Here is a 17,565-nt window from a genome sequence, read left to right as displayed (position 1 = left end):
AGGGATGGGCAGGGGTTTGCCCTTTCCACAGAGGGCCCCTATGAGTCAAAGCTGATGTACCTCAGGACTCCTCCCAAGTGGCGTGCCTTGTCTCACCTCCTCCACACCCATACTTGGTTTGGAGCTGCAAACCCTCTGCGTGCTCCACGGGAGAAAGACCTTGGAACCTCAAAGCCTCTCTTGTTTCAATGCACTGTATCATCAGGAGTTTCCCAGAAGCAAAAACCCTCCTAACCTACATCTCAGTTGCCTGGTACTTTATTTTTAGCAGCTGTCCTACATATGCAACGTCACCATCAAGTGTTCTCAGAATTCATGCCAGCGTGGCTGGGCCTTGGTCAGTGCTTGGCATTTCTGGAGTGATGGGATCTGATGTGATCAGCCAGTCAGCTGGAGGGGGACCAGAATGGGAGGCAGAGGTCACAGCACCAATCACACGCACAGGGAGCTTCTCTAGGGCATTAAAAAAAACTGCTCACTGTTGAGCTGAAACTGACTCAAGTGACCCCCTTGGGTTTCCAAGGCTGTAAATTGTGGGGAAGTTTTCCCATTTTTCTCCCAAAGAACCACTGGGAATTTGAATGTCCAGAATGAGGTGGCCTTTGGGGAGCAGCACAACTTGTGGACCAGAGCTGCCCTTTTATGACAGGTAAAGGAGAGAGATGTGGGCAGAGAAGGGGGTCACTTTAGTGTCAGCGGGAAAGAAGAGTCAGGAGCATAGTGTGTTGTAGGGACTCGGGGTCTCTGTGCTGAGAGTCTCCTGAACTCGAAAAGATTAATGACCATGGCCTTCCTCCCGAGCCCCTAAGGAGGAAGGCCTTCCCTGGAGCCACTGCTTGGAATGTGAACCTCTGCCTCCTGCACCTTGAGAGAACAGATTTCTGTGTGTGGAAGCCACCCCCTGTGGTCTCTCTGTTACAGCAGCATCAAAGGACAGAGATGCACAGCACCTGATCAGTGTGGGCTGGAGAGGAAAGACTGCAGGTCTTTTCTAATGAAAGGAGTGCATTATTATTTTTTCGCTTCCTGCGCATTAGAGAAGAGAACGTGTGAGAAGAGGTGGGAGAAAGAGCTATTGAATTTGCAGACTTTTAAAGTCAGAGTTGGCACTGCAGTGAAGTATTTTGACCTGAAACATGGGAGGGGAGCTGTGTCTTGGCTTTGTACTGAGGTAACTGCATTCTGTTAACAGCTGTCTGGTGGGCAGTGGGGTTAGGGGACGAGGAAGGGACAAGGAATTGCTTCAACTACTTTGAATTCTTTTACCCCCAAGGCTCAAGTCCACCAGTAGTTCCTCCATGGGAAGATGGAAGGGTTCCTCCCGTGGGTTGTACAGCTGTGAGACCCAGTGCATGGGCAGCTGGGAGTGGGCTCCAGCGGAAGAGATGGACTGGTGCTCAGCCACGAGCACGTTGCTGCATAATGCACACAGCTCTTGTCTTTTCAAGATGCCAGAATATTTCCTGCAGAGTTAAACTCTTTGCACTTGCTGCTTTCTCGAAGTTCTGACAGCTCCTGGTTTTGATGCCTCATCAGTCTATGGCAGGTGGAATGGTAGCTGCGTGCATGGTCTTGATGAAGACAGACAGGCTTGCTGTCCTGTGGAGACCGTGCAACCTCAAGATGTAGTCCCCTAACAACCTATCCAGCCTGGAACAGAACTCGTCTCTGAACCCAACTCATTGCCAAGTCAGAACCGACTCCTAACTGACCCTGCAAGGGCTTCCTGGTGAAGGCACAGGAAAGGTCCCTCCTTCCAAGGAGACGCTGTGGATTCAGACCACCAGTAGGATATGGCCTTTGGGTTAGCAGGGTGTCAGTTCCCTGTGGACTGTGCTGCCAAGGCTCCCCCAACAGCAGACACACCTGTAAAGTGAACACAGGACCTAGGCAGACACTCATTGTCTTAAACTATTGGCTACACAAGAGCATAGGCAGCATTTAGCGAGGAATATGCTCAGAAGATAGAAAGGTCCAGTGAGGATGAATGGAAGTGGGAATCATAGGAAAGGAATGGGAGGAATAGTATTCCAATGTAGAGATTGTAATTTATAAAATAGATGTGGCTGGTTGGATGGAAAACCAGTTTGCTCTGTAAACTCTTCCTAAATCACAACAAAATGAAAAGCCCCCCCACCCACCCCCCAGCACAGGGTCTCAGGTTGTGGGCTCTTGTGACATTGGCTCCTTTGTGTTTTGTTCCTCGTCCATCTCAGGAAAGCTCAGCTCTGTTTTCTAAGGAAGCTGGGAGCCCAGTCATGGCAGGTCAACTGACTCCCTCCCTGTCCTTCCCACACCAGAGTCCCTGGAGAAATGGGAGCGTTTGACAGTGGCTGACGCCCTGGAACCCGTGCAGTTTGAAGATGGAGAGAAGATCGTGGTCCAGGGAGAGCCTGGAGATGACTTCTACATCATCACAGAGGTGAGTCCCACCTACTTCACGCACCTGGAGGCATGTGTGGGAACACGATGGTCAATTCCAGGTTCCCCTCATAAACCTGGAAGAAGCCACATACCTGGAGGCAGGATGACCAATTCTGGCATCCCTCTGCACACCGGGAGGCAAGTGGAGTACCTGATGGCTGATTCCAGATTCCCCACACATGCCTAGAGGCAAAGAGGGCACACGATGATCGATTCTGAGGTCCTCCTGTTTGGGCATCCACTCATCCAGCTGCTGCTGCCCGCAAGGCCTGACCTTTCACAAACTGCATCCCCTTAACGCAGCCCCCCCCCCCCCGCCTTCCCAGCAGGGGGACTGCTGTCCTGTGGATCCCAGAAGCAATCCAGGACCAGCGAGACCTGACCTGCCCGAGTGCAGTGGGCAGTTTCCAGGGGCCACATCTGCCTCCTGCACAGCAGCTAGTGAGTTTGAACTGCTGGCCTTTCCGTTAGCATCTGAGTGCTTTAGGCACCATGTGCTCCGGAAATGACAAGATTGTGTAAAAAGTCTTCCTCATAGAGTGCCTACTGAATACTTCACACAACTCATTGTATTTCCAGTAGATTTCAGCCTCACGCCCACCCCTGCATCTGATGATCTAAAAAATGTTACTCCAGATCACAGCTATGTGGAAGGCAAGACAGTGTTGGGTGATACTTGACATTGAAACAGTGTTTGCTCTGGGGTTTCCTGACAGAAGAGTCAAGGGGCTGGAGGAAGGTGGGACAGGAAGCCCAGAACATCTTCCTAGAGAGGAACAGGGGACTTGACCAGGGCAGGAACCAGCGTTTACCGTGTGGACATGGAAGCCAGACCGTGCTCCTCTGTAACACAGAAATCTCACAGGATGTGTGAGTGAGTGAGGAAGAGGGTGAGTGGGTGAGACAGGGTGAGTGCATGGTGAGTGAGGAAGGGGGTGAGAGTGTGAGTGCATAAACGCATCAGTGGACGAGGGAGGGAGTGAGCCCTTTGACAGGTGCACACCTCCAGCATACAGCTGCAACCTGCCCCTCGAGGGCACAGCCCCAGGAAGAGTTCTCAGGCAGTGTCACTGGCCCTGAAGGTGGGGAACTCACTCCTTTTACAAGTGATCTTGAAATATAGGTGTGCGGGGAGTGGGGGACCAGTCCTGGGGCAGGCAGGTGAGATTCTGTTCAGTGTCTGAAGCCTACAGATGGAGGCACCTGTGCTCTTCACACCCTCAGGGCACCGCCCTGGCTTCTCCAGAGCCCAGGGCCTCACTAGCCACTGGCTGGTCCAGGGGCTGAGGTAGAATTCTTATAAAAGTGCTTCGTTATCCCAGTGCAGCTCTTACCAAGGACGCCTGCGACCTGGGTCTGGAACTTGGGTGACTTTATCTCAAGGGCTGTGGGGGGCTCACTGTGCTCTGAGAGGGAGACCAGAGCCGGACTATCTGAAGGACATGTCAGCAGGCTTTTCCATGCTCCACATGTCCTGTCATGCTCTGCCGGGGCCATGGTGGGGAGGGCTCTACCCCTCCTGCCTAGCAATTCTGTCCTCTCCTTGTTAGCTGCTGAGTCTGGACCTGACTCACAGAGATCCTTGCACCCTGGACAGCTCTGCCTGGTGCTTCCCCGTCCACATGGTCAGGCTCTTGTTTGAGGCTGATTTCCAGAAGCTAATCTGCAGGCCTTTCTTCCTAGCCTCTCTGTCTGGGGGTCTGCTGAAAAAACACACAAGCCTGCCCTGGCAGGCAGCAGTGGCTGTGCACCGGCAGGAATCAAACCTGTGTCTCCTGCACAGAAGAGGAGGCTTCCACCACAGAGCCAGCCTGTGAAAAATCCAGCAGAACATGGTCCTTTCCATTCACTGACATTAAGAGAGGGAACACTGGTGGCCTAGTGGTGAGGAGTTATGCTGCCATTGCAGAGGCAGGCTGTTCAAATCCACCAGCAGCTCCATGGGAGAAACATGGTCAGTCTCTACTCGCCCCGCCCCCCCATGCAATTTGCAACTTCAACTTCAGAAATCCAGCTGTGAGTCATTCTGACTCGAGTTGGAAAGGGGACCCTTCTCGTCAGTTATCACTGCTTGGCACGATCGAATGCCCCTCTCCTGGCCTGGGGAAGTGGCTCTACTGATGTGTCTCCCCCTGTGAATGTGTGACCTTGAGGGCCCTCTGCCACAGCACAGGCAAGTAGCTCATGTTTTCAGCATTTTCACTGTTACTGACTTTTTAAATGTCTGGAAATCTGTTATTCAGTATTTGTCCTTAGGAGTTGGCGACACCAGAAAACTACATGTTGCAACACAGTAGGTAGTGCACTGAAGATGTTTTAAACCCAGAAATTGTCACGAATGTGGTTCATCGTAACTCGAACACTTCATGGGCCAGGAGCTGCATGGACTGGCTTAAGGATGGAAGTACTTTTTTTTTACCACAGATTTTAGCAACACACTGATTTAAAAATTGGTGTTGGAGGACAGACTCCATTCAGAAGCCTGTGGAGCTTTTGAAAAACTTGAGTTAACGGTGAAATCAGAGCTGATGGTAAAGTCTGCATCGTCTTGTCTTTCGAAGTGCCAGCCTGATCAGTGAGGCCAGAGCCAGCTAGGGCCAAGGGCCAGCTGCCTCTGTGTGAGAGTGTCCCCTTGGCCACAGACCCTACTGGCCCTCTTGTCTCCTGAGATGACTAAAGTGGACAGTGGTAGGTTATTTCCTGCCACCCAAGGGCCTCCCAGGGGACCTGAGGCCTCTCCTTGGAAAACCATAGGAGCATGTGGGGAATGGGCCGTGGCCAGAAGCCACTCACACTGCGTGATGCTCTGGGTGCAGGGAGCTGCTGCATAGCTCGCTGTGGTCACTGTGCTCACTCACCTTGGCCACTGTGCTCACCGTGGTCACTGTGCTCACTCACCGTGGTCACTGTGCTCACTCACCTTGGCCACTGTGCTCACCGTGGTCACTGTGCTCACCAGGGTCAGGGAGCCAACTTCTCTGGGCTGGTTTACCTGGCCACTGCCTGCCAGGGAGGCTCTGTCCTTTCTGCTGTGGAAGTGGACACGAATGTCTGGCCTTTTTTCCAGGGGTATGAACAGAGGGGTGGGGGTGGGGCGGGTGAGGAGCTAGTGACTGGGTGTGAGAATGGAACGGGGGTCCCGTCCTTGGCTCACAGCACCTTCTCATGGGCTTTGCTGCTGCCTTGGACTTGTTGGTGTGGATTTGAGTGTCTGTCCAGCAGCCCGCACACATCCGGATTTGTGATGCGATGGCCATCCTCACCGTGGTGCAGCACTCGTCCCTCCTCCTCACTGGGTTTCTCTTTCCCCTCATCCTCCCCCTGTCGTTCCTGTCACTGCGCTCGCTCTCCCTGCATGGCTGTTCCTCCTGAGCCCCTGGGGTTGTGTGTCCCACTGAGGGCGTACCCCCTGGTGGTCTGTTGTTTGACTGAAGTTAAGGTGAGGGAGTTCTAGTGGTCTGGTGGTGAGAAGCTGCACTATGATCCCAGAGGCACACAGTTCAAATCCACCAGCTGCTCTGTGGGAGAGGGATGGACAATTTCCTTCTGTGCTTCTGACAACTGCTGGAGGGTCAGCTGTGGGTTGGTTGTGACTCAACAGCACACAACAGTGACAGTGAGCCTTGGTGAGTTCAGGCATGGCAGGTGTCTCACACCTTTGGCGTCTCTGTCCCTCCTCTATGCGACCATGGAGATGTGACCCACTCTTAGCTTTGGTGGCCATGGTGGCCTGGGGGACTTGGTGTTCATAGTCATCTTTGAGAGGGCATCTTGTGTCAGCACAGAGGAGCTGCCCTGCCTACAGAGGGGTCACCAAAAGGTGGACTGCTGGGGCTGGTCCTGCCTGTGCTGTGGGGCATCTCTGTTGATGGTAGACAGTCCTCAGCAGCCTTTCTGGGACACCCATCTGTGGGACGTCTCCACCCGTAGTGGACAGTCCTCTCCTTGTGACGATGAACATGTCAGGGTGGCCAGGGCAGACAGTGTGGGGAAGGTCAGGCAGGCCCAAGAGAACCACTGGCACATGGGCCAGGACCTGCTGTTAGTTACCTCCTGTTGAGGCTGTGGTCCAGCACCGTGATGCAAGGGAAGCGAGGGCTGTGGTCAGGGATTCCATCTGACAGGATCCACAGCCAGCCAGGAAACAGCATTCGGAAGCCAAAGGCCATGCTGTGTGAGGCAAGTCGTGCACAGGTCTCCTCGTGTTCAGAGGGAAAGATGCCCCTTTTAAGGACACAGATGCTCCTGACCCCAATCCAGGTGTTTCCAGTGTGCAGAGGGAGACCGTGGACAGTGAATAAGGAAGGTGGGGGAATTGATGCCTTTGAACTACGATGCTGACAGAGAATTTTAAACGCACTGTGGACCTGGAGGAGATGCAGCTGGGGTGCTCCTTAGAATCCGGGACGCATGGGTCTCATCACGTGCTTTGAGCATGTTGTCGGGAAGGATGACATGCCTGGTAAAGTGGAGGGCCGGAGAAGATGACCCGCCCCAAGACGGACCCCCACCGAGGAGCGAAGGTGGGCGTCCCCAGGTTGGACTGACAGCAGCTGCTGCCTTGGGCTCCAGCTCAGAAAGGACTGTGCCGCTGGAGCAGGGCTGGGCAGGGTTCCTCTGTTATGCACAGGGCCCCTGTGAGTCACAGTCAACTCAAATCACAAAAAAACAAGGAAAAAAGCTACATACACCTGCTCTTTCCAAAGACCACAGCCTGGAAAACTCTTGGTGCAGCTCAGCTCGGTCACATGGGATCCCCCAGCTGGAATCCGGCTCTGCTCCATCACACTGGTCCCCTTCCTCAGGGCCGGCTTGTCTCTGTCACACAGGTCCACATCTTCAGAGCTGGCTCTGCTCCGTCACAGGGTCCCTTGCTCAGAGCTGGCTCTGCTCCGTGACATGGGTCTCTTGCTCAGAGCCGACTCTGCGCCGTCACACGGGTCCCTTGCTCAGAGCTGACTGGTGTTGTAATAACAGCAGAGGTTTGTCTTCCTCTAATGAACACTTTGCCTGTGAAATTGCCTTTCGTTCCCTTTTATGTTAATGTGTAAAGGTTACCCTGTTCCCTAAAATCCTCCCAACCGTGAGCTCCCCAAAGAGGCTAAACAAAACAGCCTGGTAGTTGTACATCCCATCCAGACGGCCCTAGATCCGGTTTCCTCCTCAGCCATCCTCCCAGCTCACAGGCGTTCCCAGACGGACAGATATGGAATGTAGCTGGAGATTCCAGGGCTGGGATTAACTCACTTTAGCATACTGGCACTGCATGGAGAAGGTGGTCCCTGAGACAGATGTTTTGGCCCCGAAAATCAAGAGAGATGTGCAAAGCTGAACTAATCAATCTTGAGTGGTGCCAGAACACTGCCCCCGACACCCCCAGGCGGGGGCAGGGCTGGCCAGAGGGTGATGGGAAGATCTGGTCAGTGATGGCAGATGTCTGGTGCCTTTCCTCTGGCTTGATGGGAAAAGCCTGCTGTGCTCCCCTCCAGGAGGACCAGAGGCCCCAGGCTTTCTGGAAGGGCTTTTCCCTGGAAGGGACTCAGTCAGTTGGGCTACAGGTAGCAAGCAATGGCCTGAGGAGGAAGCTGACCTCTGGTGATCTAAATTTGGCAGCACGTGACTGTCTGATTCAGCCTCACAGCCGTGGCTGCTCCTAATGCATCAGCTGTTATATGAGGCTTCCCAGAGAGACACTGTCCTTGTGAGCAGGGCGTGAGGTCACTGAGACTTGTCATTCACCAGACCTGAGCTGAAAATCTTGACCATGCCACCTGGGGCGAGGAAGGAGACAAAGGGCAAGGAGGCCTGGCACTGGGAGCTCAGGAGAGCCGTCCTGCTGTGAGGGTCCTGGGTGGAGGTCATCTGCATCTAGGAATTAGGCAGGAGGGGCCAGAGGGGAGCTCCTGACAACCATTTGCTTTGCGACGTGAGGGGAAGGAGCATGTGAAAGGGGGCTGTCACCTGGATGTCAGGCAGCCAAGTTCTGGTTCTATCAAATGATGATGATGGGATTGATGAGGATGGTGGTGGCAGTGGAACGATGAGAGAGTGCGGGTGGTGGTGATGAGATGATATGATGATAGGAATGAAGTGACAGTGGTGATGGTCATAGTCATGGTGATGGTGGTGGTAAAATGATAGACATGATGGCTAGGGTGGTGATGGTGATTGTTGTGATGGTGTGGTGGTGGTGGTGATGAAAGCAACTTTGATGGCAGCAGTGTGGTGATATTGTCAGGTGTGGTAGTGGTAGTGATGATGGTGGTGGAGGTGGTAGTGATGATGGTAGAGGTGGTGGTGATGGTGGAGGTGGTGATGATGGAGGTGGTGGTGGTGATCGTGGTGGTGAGGATGGTGATGGTAGTGGTGGTGGAGGTGGTGGTGATGACAGTGGTGGTGGTGATGATGGTGGTGATGATTGTGGTGGTGAGAATGGTGATGGTAGTGGTGGTGGTGATGGTGGAGATTGTGGTGATGGTGGCGATGGTGGTGATGGTGGAGGTGGTGATGATGGTGGTGGTGAGGATGGTGATGGTAGTGGTGGTGGAGGTGGTGGTGGTGATGAGAACAGTTTTGACAGCAGCAGTGTGGTGATATTGTCAGGCATAGAGGTGATAGTGCTGCCGGCAGTAATGTTGCATACCATTGGGTGGTTCTGACTTACATTGTAGTAGTTCTAGTGCTGTTAAAACAGAGTTACCATCTGTTCATTCTTAGAACTCAAGAAGCTGGAAGGTCGCATTCAGGGTTCCAGCTCTAGGAGTTTCTTGCTCTGCTTCTTCAGGAGAGAGGTCTTTGTTTCCCTCGTTCTTGGGGACCTTGGCCCCCCTGGGATCAGGGAGTTTCTTAGTATAGGTGCCTAAGTCCACAAGGACACACTCCTGGCCTGGCCATCACTTCCTGGTGGCTCTGAGGTCCCCTCAGCTTGATTTTCTCCTCTTTTACTTCATCAGCAATACATACAGGTCATTACGTACTCCCCACATTACATCATACGTGTGTTCCGGGGTGACGGTCCAACCACCCGCATTGCCATGTGAATGAGAAGACTGTGCTGCCTGTTTACAAGGCTGCTGGCTTCAGGGAATGCCAGAGGGAAAACCCAAGAATGACTCTTGGAAGAGGCATAGCCGGAACCCTCTTCCTTAGAATCGAGGACAGCACAGCTGCGTCTTGTGCACTTTGTGGGCTGTTTTGGTTTTTTGAAGGTAAAATAGTAAAGATAGATTTACTAGAATGTTACGTCCCCAACAGATGGACCTCCTTCCTTGAAAGGAAATGTGGACCTGTTATCAGAACAGGAGAAGTAAACTGTGCTTGATAATGTTGTTGATTGTCATGGAGTTGTGAAACATGGCTCATAGCCGCCCCATGAACAAAAGGCCTGAAGCCTCTCTAACTATTGTCATTTATCAACGTTCATAAAGGTTCCAGAGGCATGTTGTTTAGAAAGTGGATACTGTGCTTGATAATAGGGTCAGCAAAAACAAGGGAGACCCTCAGTGAGGTGGGCTGACACCCAGTAAGGGGTGTTTTATTTCACAAGCGGAAGCAGGCTCAGAAGGGACCACACAGTGAAGACAGGCTCCTTCCCTTCCACCTTTGGGAGGAGACTTTCTTGTTGCACCCTCTGCCGGTCCCACGGGCCTCAGAGCATGATCTGCACTCTCCTGCCTGCGCTTTCAGAACCTCCTCACTGTGACGAGCCTACCTGTTAGGACCCAGCCAGAGGAAGGAAAAATGGAGTAGTTTACTGGCCACAAGAGGCTCCTGTCGCCTTGCTGACCCCTCTTGTCAGCTCTGGCCACTCTTGGCTGTCCTTAGGGTATTAATAGTATTGTCTGGACACGGGGTATGGGGAGTGACAGAGGACCAGGTGAGAATCCTATGTGTCCTTTGGGGCTGGGAACATTACACCCCATCTTCGAAGGAGACAGGGCTACCTTAACTTTGAAGGGGATAGCAACAGTGTACTCCTATTTGAGAGGACATGGAGCAGTGTGTCCCCTCCTGAAGGATAGTGGAGAAAGTATACCCCAGCTCTGAAGAACAGGACACCCCCAGTCACAAGGTATGGGGGGGCAGTTGGGTTTTGGTGCAGCCACTGCCTCTATTTCAAGACATTTATCCCTCCAAACAAATCCTGAAGCGTCAACTGCGCTTGGCTCTGCTTCACCTGTAGGGGGCTTTCTGTCCCCTGTGCATTTGTCTATGCAAATGGAGACTTCATCGGAAATAATAGAGTTCATCTAAGATTCATGTAGTATTTGACGTGTTGTGTCTGACATACTTCACCCATGTGATGTTTAGAATGATGATGTGTGTGAGATATTTATAAGCTTTCTAGCCTGAGTGGTAATCCCTATCTGAAAGGACCACATTGTGTGTCTCCATCACCTGAGAGTGGATACTTGGGTTGTGTCTCTTCATGGCTGAGAGATACTGTTGTGTGGATGGACTCCACTGTGTCTGTTTCCTCTTGAAGGACACATGGCTGTTTCGTTTGCCACCTGAGTGGTGCTCCACTGTGGAGGCAGATCTCACAGTGTCCCCACACCTGTCACTGGTTAGGCTATGTCCTTGCTTGGCTTCTGTGAACAGTGGGCAGCAGCCTTTACGCCAGGTTGCCCTTGCTTATGGGAGGTTGTGTTTGCTTTTGTGGTTAATCTTGTGGCAACTCTGTTGAGGTGTAATTGCTACATCGTAATCTGCACAGGCCCAACTGGCTTCGTGGCACTTGGCTTTATTGTTCTCTGCAGATGGACATTTGTTTTGACGATTGAATGAATTGAAATTTGTGGCGATCCTGCCTGCTGGGTAGTGAAATCTCCTATGGGTGCTGTTTTCCACCCTGTGCTCCCTTCTACTCTCTGTGTCATGTTGAGGGCCTCTGGCAACTTCTCAAACCTCTGCTTCATGTTTCTTGTGCTCTTTAGAGATGACCAGCCCAGCCATCACTTCTCAGGCAATTCCGTCCCATGGCGCCCTGCTCCTGGTGCCCCAAGGCTGCCGCTCTGGGACGAGGTTGTTGGGAGACTCCGGTGCAGTGTGTCGTGACTCCCATAGGCAGCAGAAGCAACAACATTCCTGCAATTGCTTTCTTGCTCTCTGCTTTGTGGCGGGGTAGGGAACTGAACTTGTGGTGTCTCGGCTGTCGGCCTGTATGTGTTTCAAACTTGGGGTTGTGTATGTTTTCACAGATGTGCGCAGATACTGCTCAACTCAGCCTCAAGTTTTAACTAAGACCATTTGTGAAGGGTGGACTGTGGTGGGGTTACAAACCCGTTTTGTGGAGAGACCAAAGAACGCAGGGAGGGACTGTCCGTCCACAGTCAGAGGGCACTGTGCGGCTGGGGGTTGGGGGCTGGAGCGCAGAGGCTGAGGCCCCTGATAGCCTCCTTCCCTCACGTCAAGTCACTGACTCTTCCTGCCTTGGGAGAATGTAGAGGTCAAAGGTAGGTTTGCTAAAAGAATGAATCCCAAACTGCAGGTTTTCTGTGGTTTCTCCAATGTTTCTTGCCACTCCAGGGCACGGGCAGGAGGGGGTATAGGCTCTCTGGTGCTTTTCCTTCCCTGACATTTCTTGCCACTCCGGGGCACACGGGCAGGAGGGGTCTGGCCTGGCTGCTGGCCAGCTTGCTGCAGACAGGCCCGTCTGAAGCAAGCATGGGACTCGTGTCCACGTCTGCTTTCCCACACAGCCTACCTGGCCATGCTCTGCCGAAGCCACACCGGGTAGATGATTCACCAAAGGTTGGCACCAAGACCAGCCTGTGCCCGGTCACGGCCCAACTGTGTTCTTGCAATTGTTAGGAGGTGGTTTGTGGCCTGGGGTGTGTGATTTATCCATACTCACAGCTCACGGCTGCCGTGAGTAGAGGGTATGAGCTGAGGAATGTGACGGGGTAAATGGCCCAGACACCCTAAAACAAACAAGCAGGGGATGCAGTAGGTCCCACATGCTGGAGACGCCACGCTCTGGAGCTCGCTGACAGGCTGTCTTGTTGGGGGCACAGACGTGGGGGGCAGGGCGAGAGCTGAAGCGTTGTTGCCAGGACGCTCCCACGCTGGTCGCTCTGTCCACCTGAGTGCTCGCTCCTCACCGCCTGCCGTGACCCACACCACCATCTGCCTCCAGAAGGTCCATCCCCCCAGGCAGAAACTGGACCCTCGGAGACACCCCCGACGACTGTTACATGGAAGTGTGGTCAGGCAGGGTCTGTCCTATGTGGTCAGGACGCTGGTCTGCTGACGCCTTCACTCGAGGAGCCATTTTCCGTCCTGGTCTCTGTTAACCCATCACTTGGCCTGCCTCTCTCTCCTGATGGGCCCTCCATCGTGTAGGGAGGCCGTGGGGGTGTGCACCACTGTGGATGGACATGTGGGCGGTGGGGCAATGTCCCCGCTTCCCATCTCGCAGTGCGCTAGGAGTGCAGCTGCCAAGGCTGTGTCAGTTCACCTTGAGAAATGCATTCACCAGGCGGGATGTTCCAGGAGAAGCCAGCCTTTCAATGTTTCATTCAATTTTTATTTTATTAACTCAGTCCCATAAGTTGATTCTGATGCCTGCGACTCAACAAGGCAGAACAGAACTGCCCCATTGGGCTTCTGAGGATGTCCATCTTCACACACAGAAGCAGATCACCTCCACTTTCTCCCTCACAGATGATGGGGGTTTAAACCACCAACCTTTTGGTTAACAGCCCAGTGCTTTGAACAGTGTGCCACCAGTGCTCCTACTTTGACTGTTGTCTAGAAGCTGAAAGAGGAGAGAAGATGAGGCAGGGCCGGCGCCTCAGTCCGCCCTGGGCCCCGCAGGCCGGCTCCTTCCCTGGCCCCGCAGGCCTCCCCCTTCCCGGGCCCCGCAGGCCGACTTCTGTGGTGGCAGAACTTGGAGAGTTGGCTGAATCAGTAAGTGAGGGTTCGGATGTATACTCTCGAGTGTTCCAGCCTGAACCTCCAAACTTCCAGCCCTCCTGAGAATGTCCGAGCTGCTTTCAAAGCTTTCCAGCATTCCCAAAGACACAGAAGGGTCACTTCCACGGTGTGCCAGTGGTCAGTGGGTGGCGGCGGACATGGGAGGCGACCCCGCCTGGGAGCCCACCTGTTCTCATGGGCCAGACACCCCGCTCTGTGGCGTGGAGTCCATTCCTACGTGGTGGACGCGGAGTGAATCGAGTCAGTTTGAAGCCCGAATGCCCCTGAGGACTGACGACAGCGAGATTGAGCTGGATGTGCTGGGGGGGGGGGGGTGCTGTGGAGCCAGGTCACCAAGGACAGGGCATCATGACTTGTCAGCGAGGGCCAGCAAGGGTGAAGGAGACCCTCGATGCGAGGGACTGACGCCCTGCACAGCCAGTGAAAACACTACAGGACTGGTGGGGGGTGGATTTAATCTCATCAAGCTCCTCCCCTGCCTCCGCTTCCCCAAACGTGTGTCCCGTCCAGGTGACCCTCCTGATGGCACGTCCAGGGGAGTTGGACTCTGGCCTATGGTCAGGGTTTTCTCTGGCTGACTTTCAGAACTACGGCATCACCAGGCTTCCTCCCTGGTCTTGGACTGGAAGTCCTCCTGAAGCCTGGCTTCTGGGTATTAAAACACCAGTGGTTCAGCTTTCAGCATCACAGCTTCCAGCCGCCACAAGGCAACGTGCTGGGCTGGGACTGAGCAAGAGACGTTCCCAGTGGACAGGAAAATAACTGGCCACTGTGGGCACAAAAGACGTGCGCATGACCCGTGCTGAGTGCTGCCGTCACTGGCACCATCCGCTCACCTCCCACACCCACCGTGCACAGCAGCGTGGACTCAGCCTGTCCCTGCTCCGTCTGCTGTGACAGCCACAATGCTAGCCCATCTTGTGGACTTTACCAAGCACTCTGTCCTCCTCAGGGGCTGGCCCCTCCTGGTCGTGCATCCAGAGGACATGACAGTGTTCACATCCTTCCTTCTGGGCTGCAGGTTCTGTCCGTTCCCCTGGCGTCCGTGGCCAGCTCAGTCCTCCTGTACCACGGCTCCCAGCCAGTTCCCTTCCTCAGGCCTCCTGCTGTCAGCTTTCACGTGCACAAGGGGGGTCAGCGTGGCACCACTGTCCTGTGGCCACACCTGGGGGCTTTTTGCTTCAGACTGTCACAGCAGCAGCAACTTGGAGGAGAGCAGAGTGTCCCCCAGCACAGTGGCTGTGGCACCCGATGGGAGCAGCTCCTGTCCTGACCCCTGTGTTGTGGTCATCAGCCCCACAGGGCCAGGCCTTAGGGGACCAGGACATTGGGCAGTGTGCACTTGGACCTTGAGACCGATGTGTCTGGGGCACCCTAGTGTCTCCAGCGCAGGCTTTTCTAATCTAACCAGTGTCCACATTGCTCTGTGAGGGTGGGGACCATGCCGCCTCTGCCCCAGGCCTCTCGCGTGTGAAGTAGAGCTGACCGGGCAGCTTGGCAGAGGGTGAGGGCAGAGGAGGCGTGAGGGGGCACAGAGGGGCGCCGAGGTGGTCATAGGAATAGGGAGGTAGCAGAGGGCAGGTAGAGGGGCATCAGGAGTGGGGGGTGCCAGAGGGTGAGTGGAGGGGTGGCAAGACCCACACTAACCTCTCTGCCTTGCCTGCCATACGTTACCCCAGTCACCCGCCCACTGGTCATCTACCCACTGGTCACCTCCCGGCTAGTCATCTCCCCTTTGTCTTCACAGGGCACCGCATCTGTGCTCCAGCGTCGATCCCCCAACGAGGAATACGTGGAGGTGGGGCGGCTTGGTCCCTCTGACTACTTTGGTGAGTGGATGCCCATGGGATCCCCTCTCCTGCACTGCTGGGGCCCCTGAGGTGGCAGCCACAGGGACAGGCTAACACCCCCAGAGCACTTGGGTTGCGACCCTGTGCCTGGCCTGGGTACCCCCAAGACAGGGCATAAGCAGGTACAGCGGCTTCCTGCTGGTGGGGCACCACCCTCGCAATCCCCAGTCCCAGAAAGAAGGCTGGGCGCATCTCAAAGCCACGCTGCATCTGGGGTACTGGACAAAGCCAGGACGTTTGTCAGGTGTGTGTGTTGTAGATGTGGCCACGTGTCCGTGTTGGATGTGACTGTCTAGAGGTGTGTCCCTGTAACAGTCCTGAGCAGTGCCCAGGCCCCAGTGCTCAGCTGGCCATGGGGCAGTACCTTTGGTAGCTGTATCTTGTCGCTGTTGCCGTGGAGGCAGAACTGACCCACAGCTGACTCTCCAGTGGGTTTTCAGAGACCGTAACTCACACGGGGGGCGCTTGTCCATCCTCCCACAGAGCGGCTGGCGGATTTGAACCATGTGTCTTCGGGATTGTGGTACAGTTCCTTACCATTCAACCACCAGAGCTCCCTAGCACACTTTATAGACTTTGTCACAAACTGAAGGTGTGGGGGACCCTCCTTGGAGCAGGCCCATCGATGCTGGTTTCCTGTACAGGTCATATTCCTGCATCTTATCTGGCTTGTTTCCCTCCCATTTCAGACCAGCCAGAACCCCGTGACCCACAGCTACCCCCCCCTTAGAGCTTCCGCCTCTACCTTCTCCTTCAGAGCAGCTCAGCCCAGTATGTAACACAGCACCCCTGGAGCTCCTTACTAGACCCCCAAAGTCTACTGTGTTACAGTTGGTTCCCACTCCTTAGAACCTTCCTCGCCTTCTGAGGCTGTAGAGCTGGGGACCCAGTGGGCTTGAACTGCTGACCTTGTAGGTGGCCCGACCAGGTGGCGCCTCTGCTCAGGGCTCCCTCCAGGGTCACAGCTAAGGGCCATCTGTGGTGTCTGTGAGGTCAGCCTGGCTGGAGAAGAGGGTTTCTGTGTGAATCAGACCCAGGCAGCATCTGGGGCCTCCTCTTCCATGGCTCCTACCATCCCCCCAAAAGGTTCATGTGCGCCCCGAGGACTTCAGCCGCTGACAGCCCCTTCTCTCCTCAGGCGAGATTGCGCTGCTGCTGAACCGGCCCCGTGCAGCCACTGTGGTGGCCCGAGGGCCCCTCAAGTGTGTGAAGCTGGACCGGCCGCGCTTCGAGCGTGTGCTGGGGCCCTGCTCCGAGATCCTCAAGAGGAACATCCAACGCTACAACAGCTTCATCTCGCTCACTGTCTGAGCCCCCACCCATCCCCGGTGGCCATGCCCTCCCTGTCGTCCACGCAGGCGGCCCATGGGGTCTGGGGTGCTGGCCTTCTAGTGACAGGGCTTGTGCCTTCCCCTAAACTCACTTTCTGGAATCAAATTGTCACTGTGTGCACTGAGAGGTGAGATGGGCCAGGTCCACCAGGGCGGGCAGTGGGGTCCTGCTTCTCTCTGCCCTGCCATCATCTGTGTCTCTGTTTCCGCTTGTCTGGGTGGCTCTGTGACCTCTGGTGCCCCCCAACTTCTCTCTCCTGGTGGCGTTCAGGAGCTTGCTCTCTCCTCTTTCCCGTCACAAGGGGCTGGGAGCTGTGTCCCCCCCGGGTGTGGGGCCTCCTGCTGAGCTGAGCGGCACCCTGCTCCCAGAAAGTTTCATCAGACTGTCCTCGCCCAGGTCAGGGGACCTGAGTCCACTTCCCCAGGCCCTGTGAGGGCAAGGAGGGGTTCTCGAAGGGATCCCAGAGAGTGCCGGAAACCAGACCTCCCCCCTCCTCCATCAATTGGCAAGGGCACCCCTGTGAATCCTTCAACTAAAGGCGTTGGATGGCTGGGCACAAGGGGGCTTAGGCACAGAGAACTCCATAGAAGAAGCTTCTAGCATTCAGCCTGACAGAGCCACAATCTGTGGAGGGAAGGAGCCCTGGTGGTGCAGTGGATGAAACATTAGACTGCTCACGGCACTGCTGGCAGTTCAGATCCACGTCAGCTTCTGTTGAGGCCATGGCCTTGGGCACCCGGTGGGGCTGTGTCTGACATGCCTCTGTGAGGTGACATTTGCGTCTGCCGACCAGGACCTGTCCCCATCCTCGTCTGAGGTGATGCTCTTCCCACTGAGGTACAGTCCTTCCAGGGGGCTTTCTCTGAGGTGGGCTGGTGTCAGGATGTGCGCACACCCCGTCCCCATCGCTCTGACTGCTCCCACCGCCCTCCGCTGGCTCTGTGGTATCTGCTGTGTGCCCTGTCACTCTCCCACCCTGCATGTTCTTAATAAAGGCCACCAACAGACCTGGCTTGACTGC

At 54.9% G+C, this 17,565-nt stretch overlaps 1 protein-coding gene across 1 annotated transcript in view; it reads left to right on the top strand.

Annotated features, from left to right (window-relative positions):
* The window catches only part of PRKAR1B (protein kinase, cAMP-dependent, regulatory, type I, beta), a 103,640-nt gene extending 87,115 nt beyond the window's left edge, over positions 1–16,525 (top strand). The window contains exons 8-10 of the mRNA XM_006889601.1: positions 2,301–2,422; positions 15,110–15,191; positions 16,351–16,525. Of these exons, the coding sequence (XP_006889663.1) occupies positions 2,301–2,422; positions 15,110–15,191; positions 16,351–16,523 (377 nt within the window). The 3' untranslated portion in view covers positions 16,524–16,525. The remainder of the gene's footprint in view (positions 1–2,300; positions 2,423–15,109; positions 15,192–16,350) is intronic.
* Positions 16,526–17,565: the final 1,040 nt, after the last annotated feature.

Source organism: Elephantulus edwardii, unplaced genomic scaffold, assembly GCF_000299155.1.
Source record: "Elephantulus edwardii isolate Elephantulus edwardi_28Jun2011 unplaced genomic scaffold, EleEdw1.0 scaffold00080, whole genome shotgun sequence".
Lineage (NCBI taxonomy): Eukaryota > Metazoa > Chordata > Mammalia > Macroscelidea > Macroscelididae > Elephantulus > Elephantulus edwardii.
This window is presented reverse-complemented; position numbering and strand designations above follow the sequence as displayed.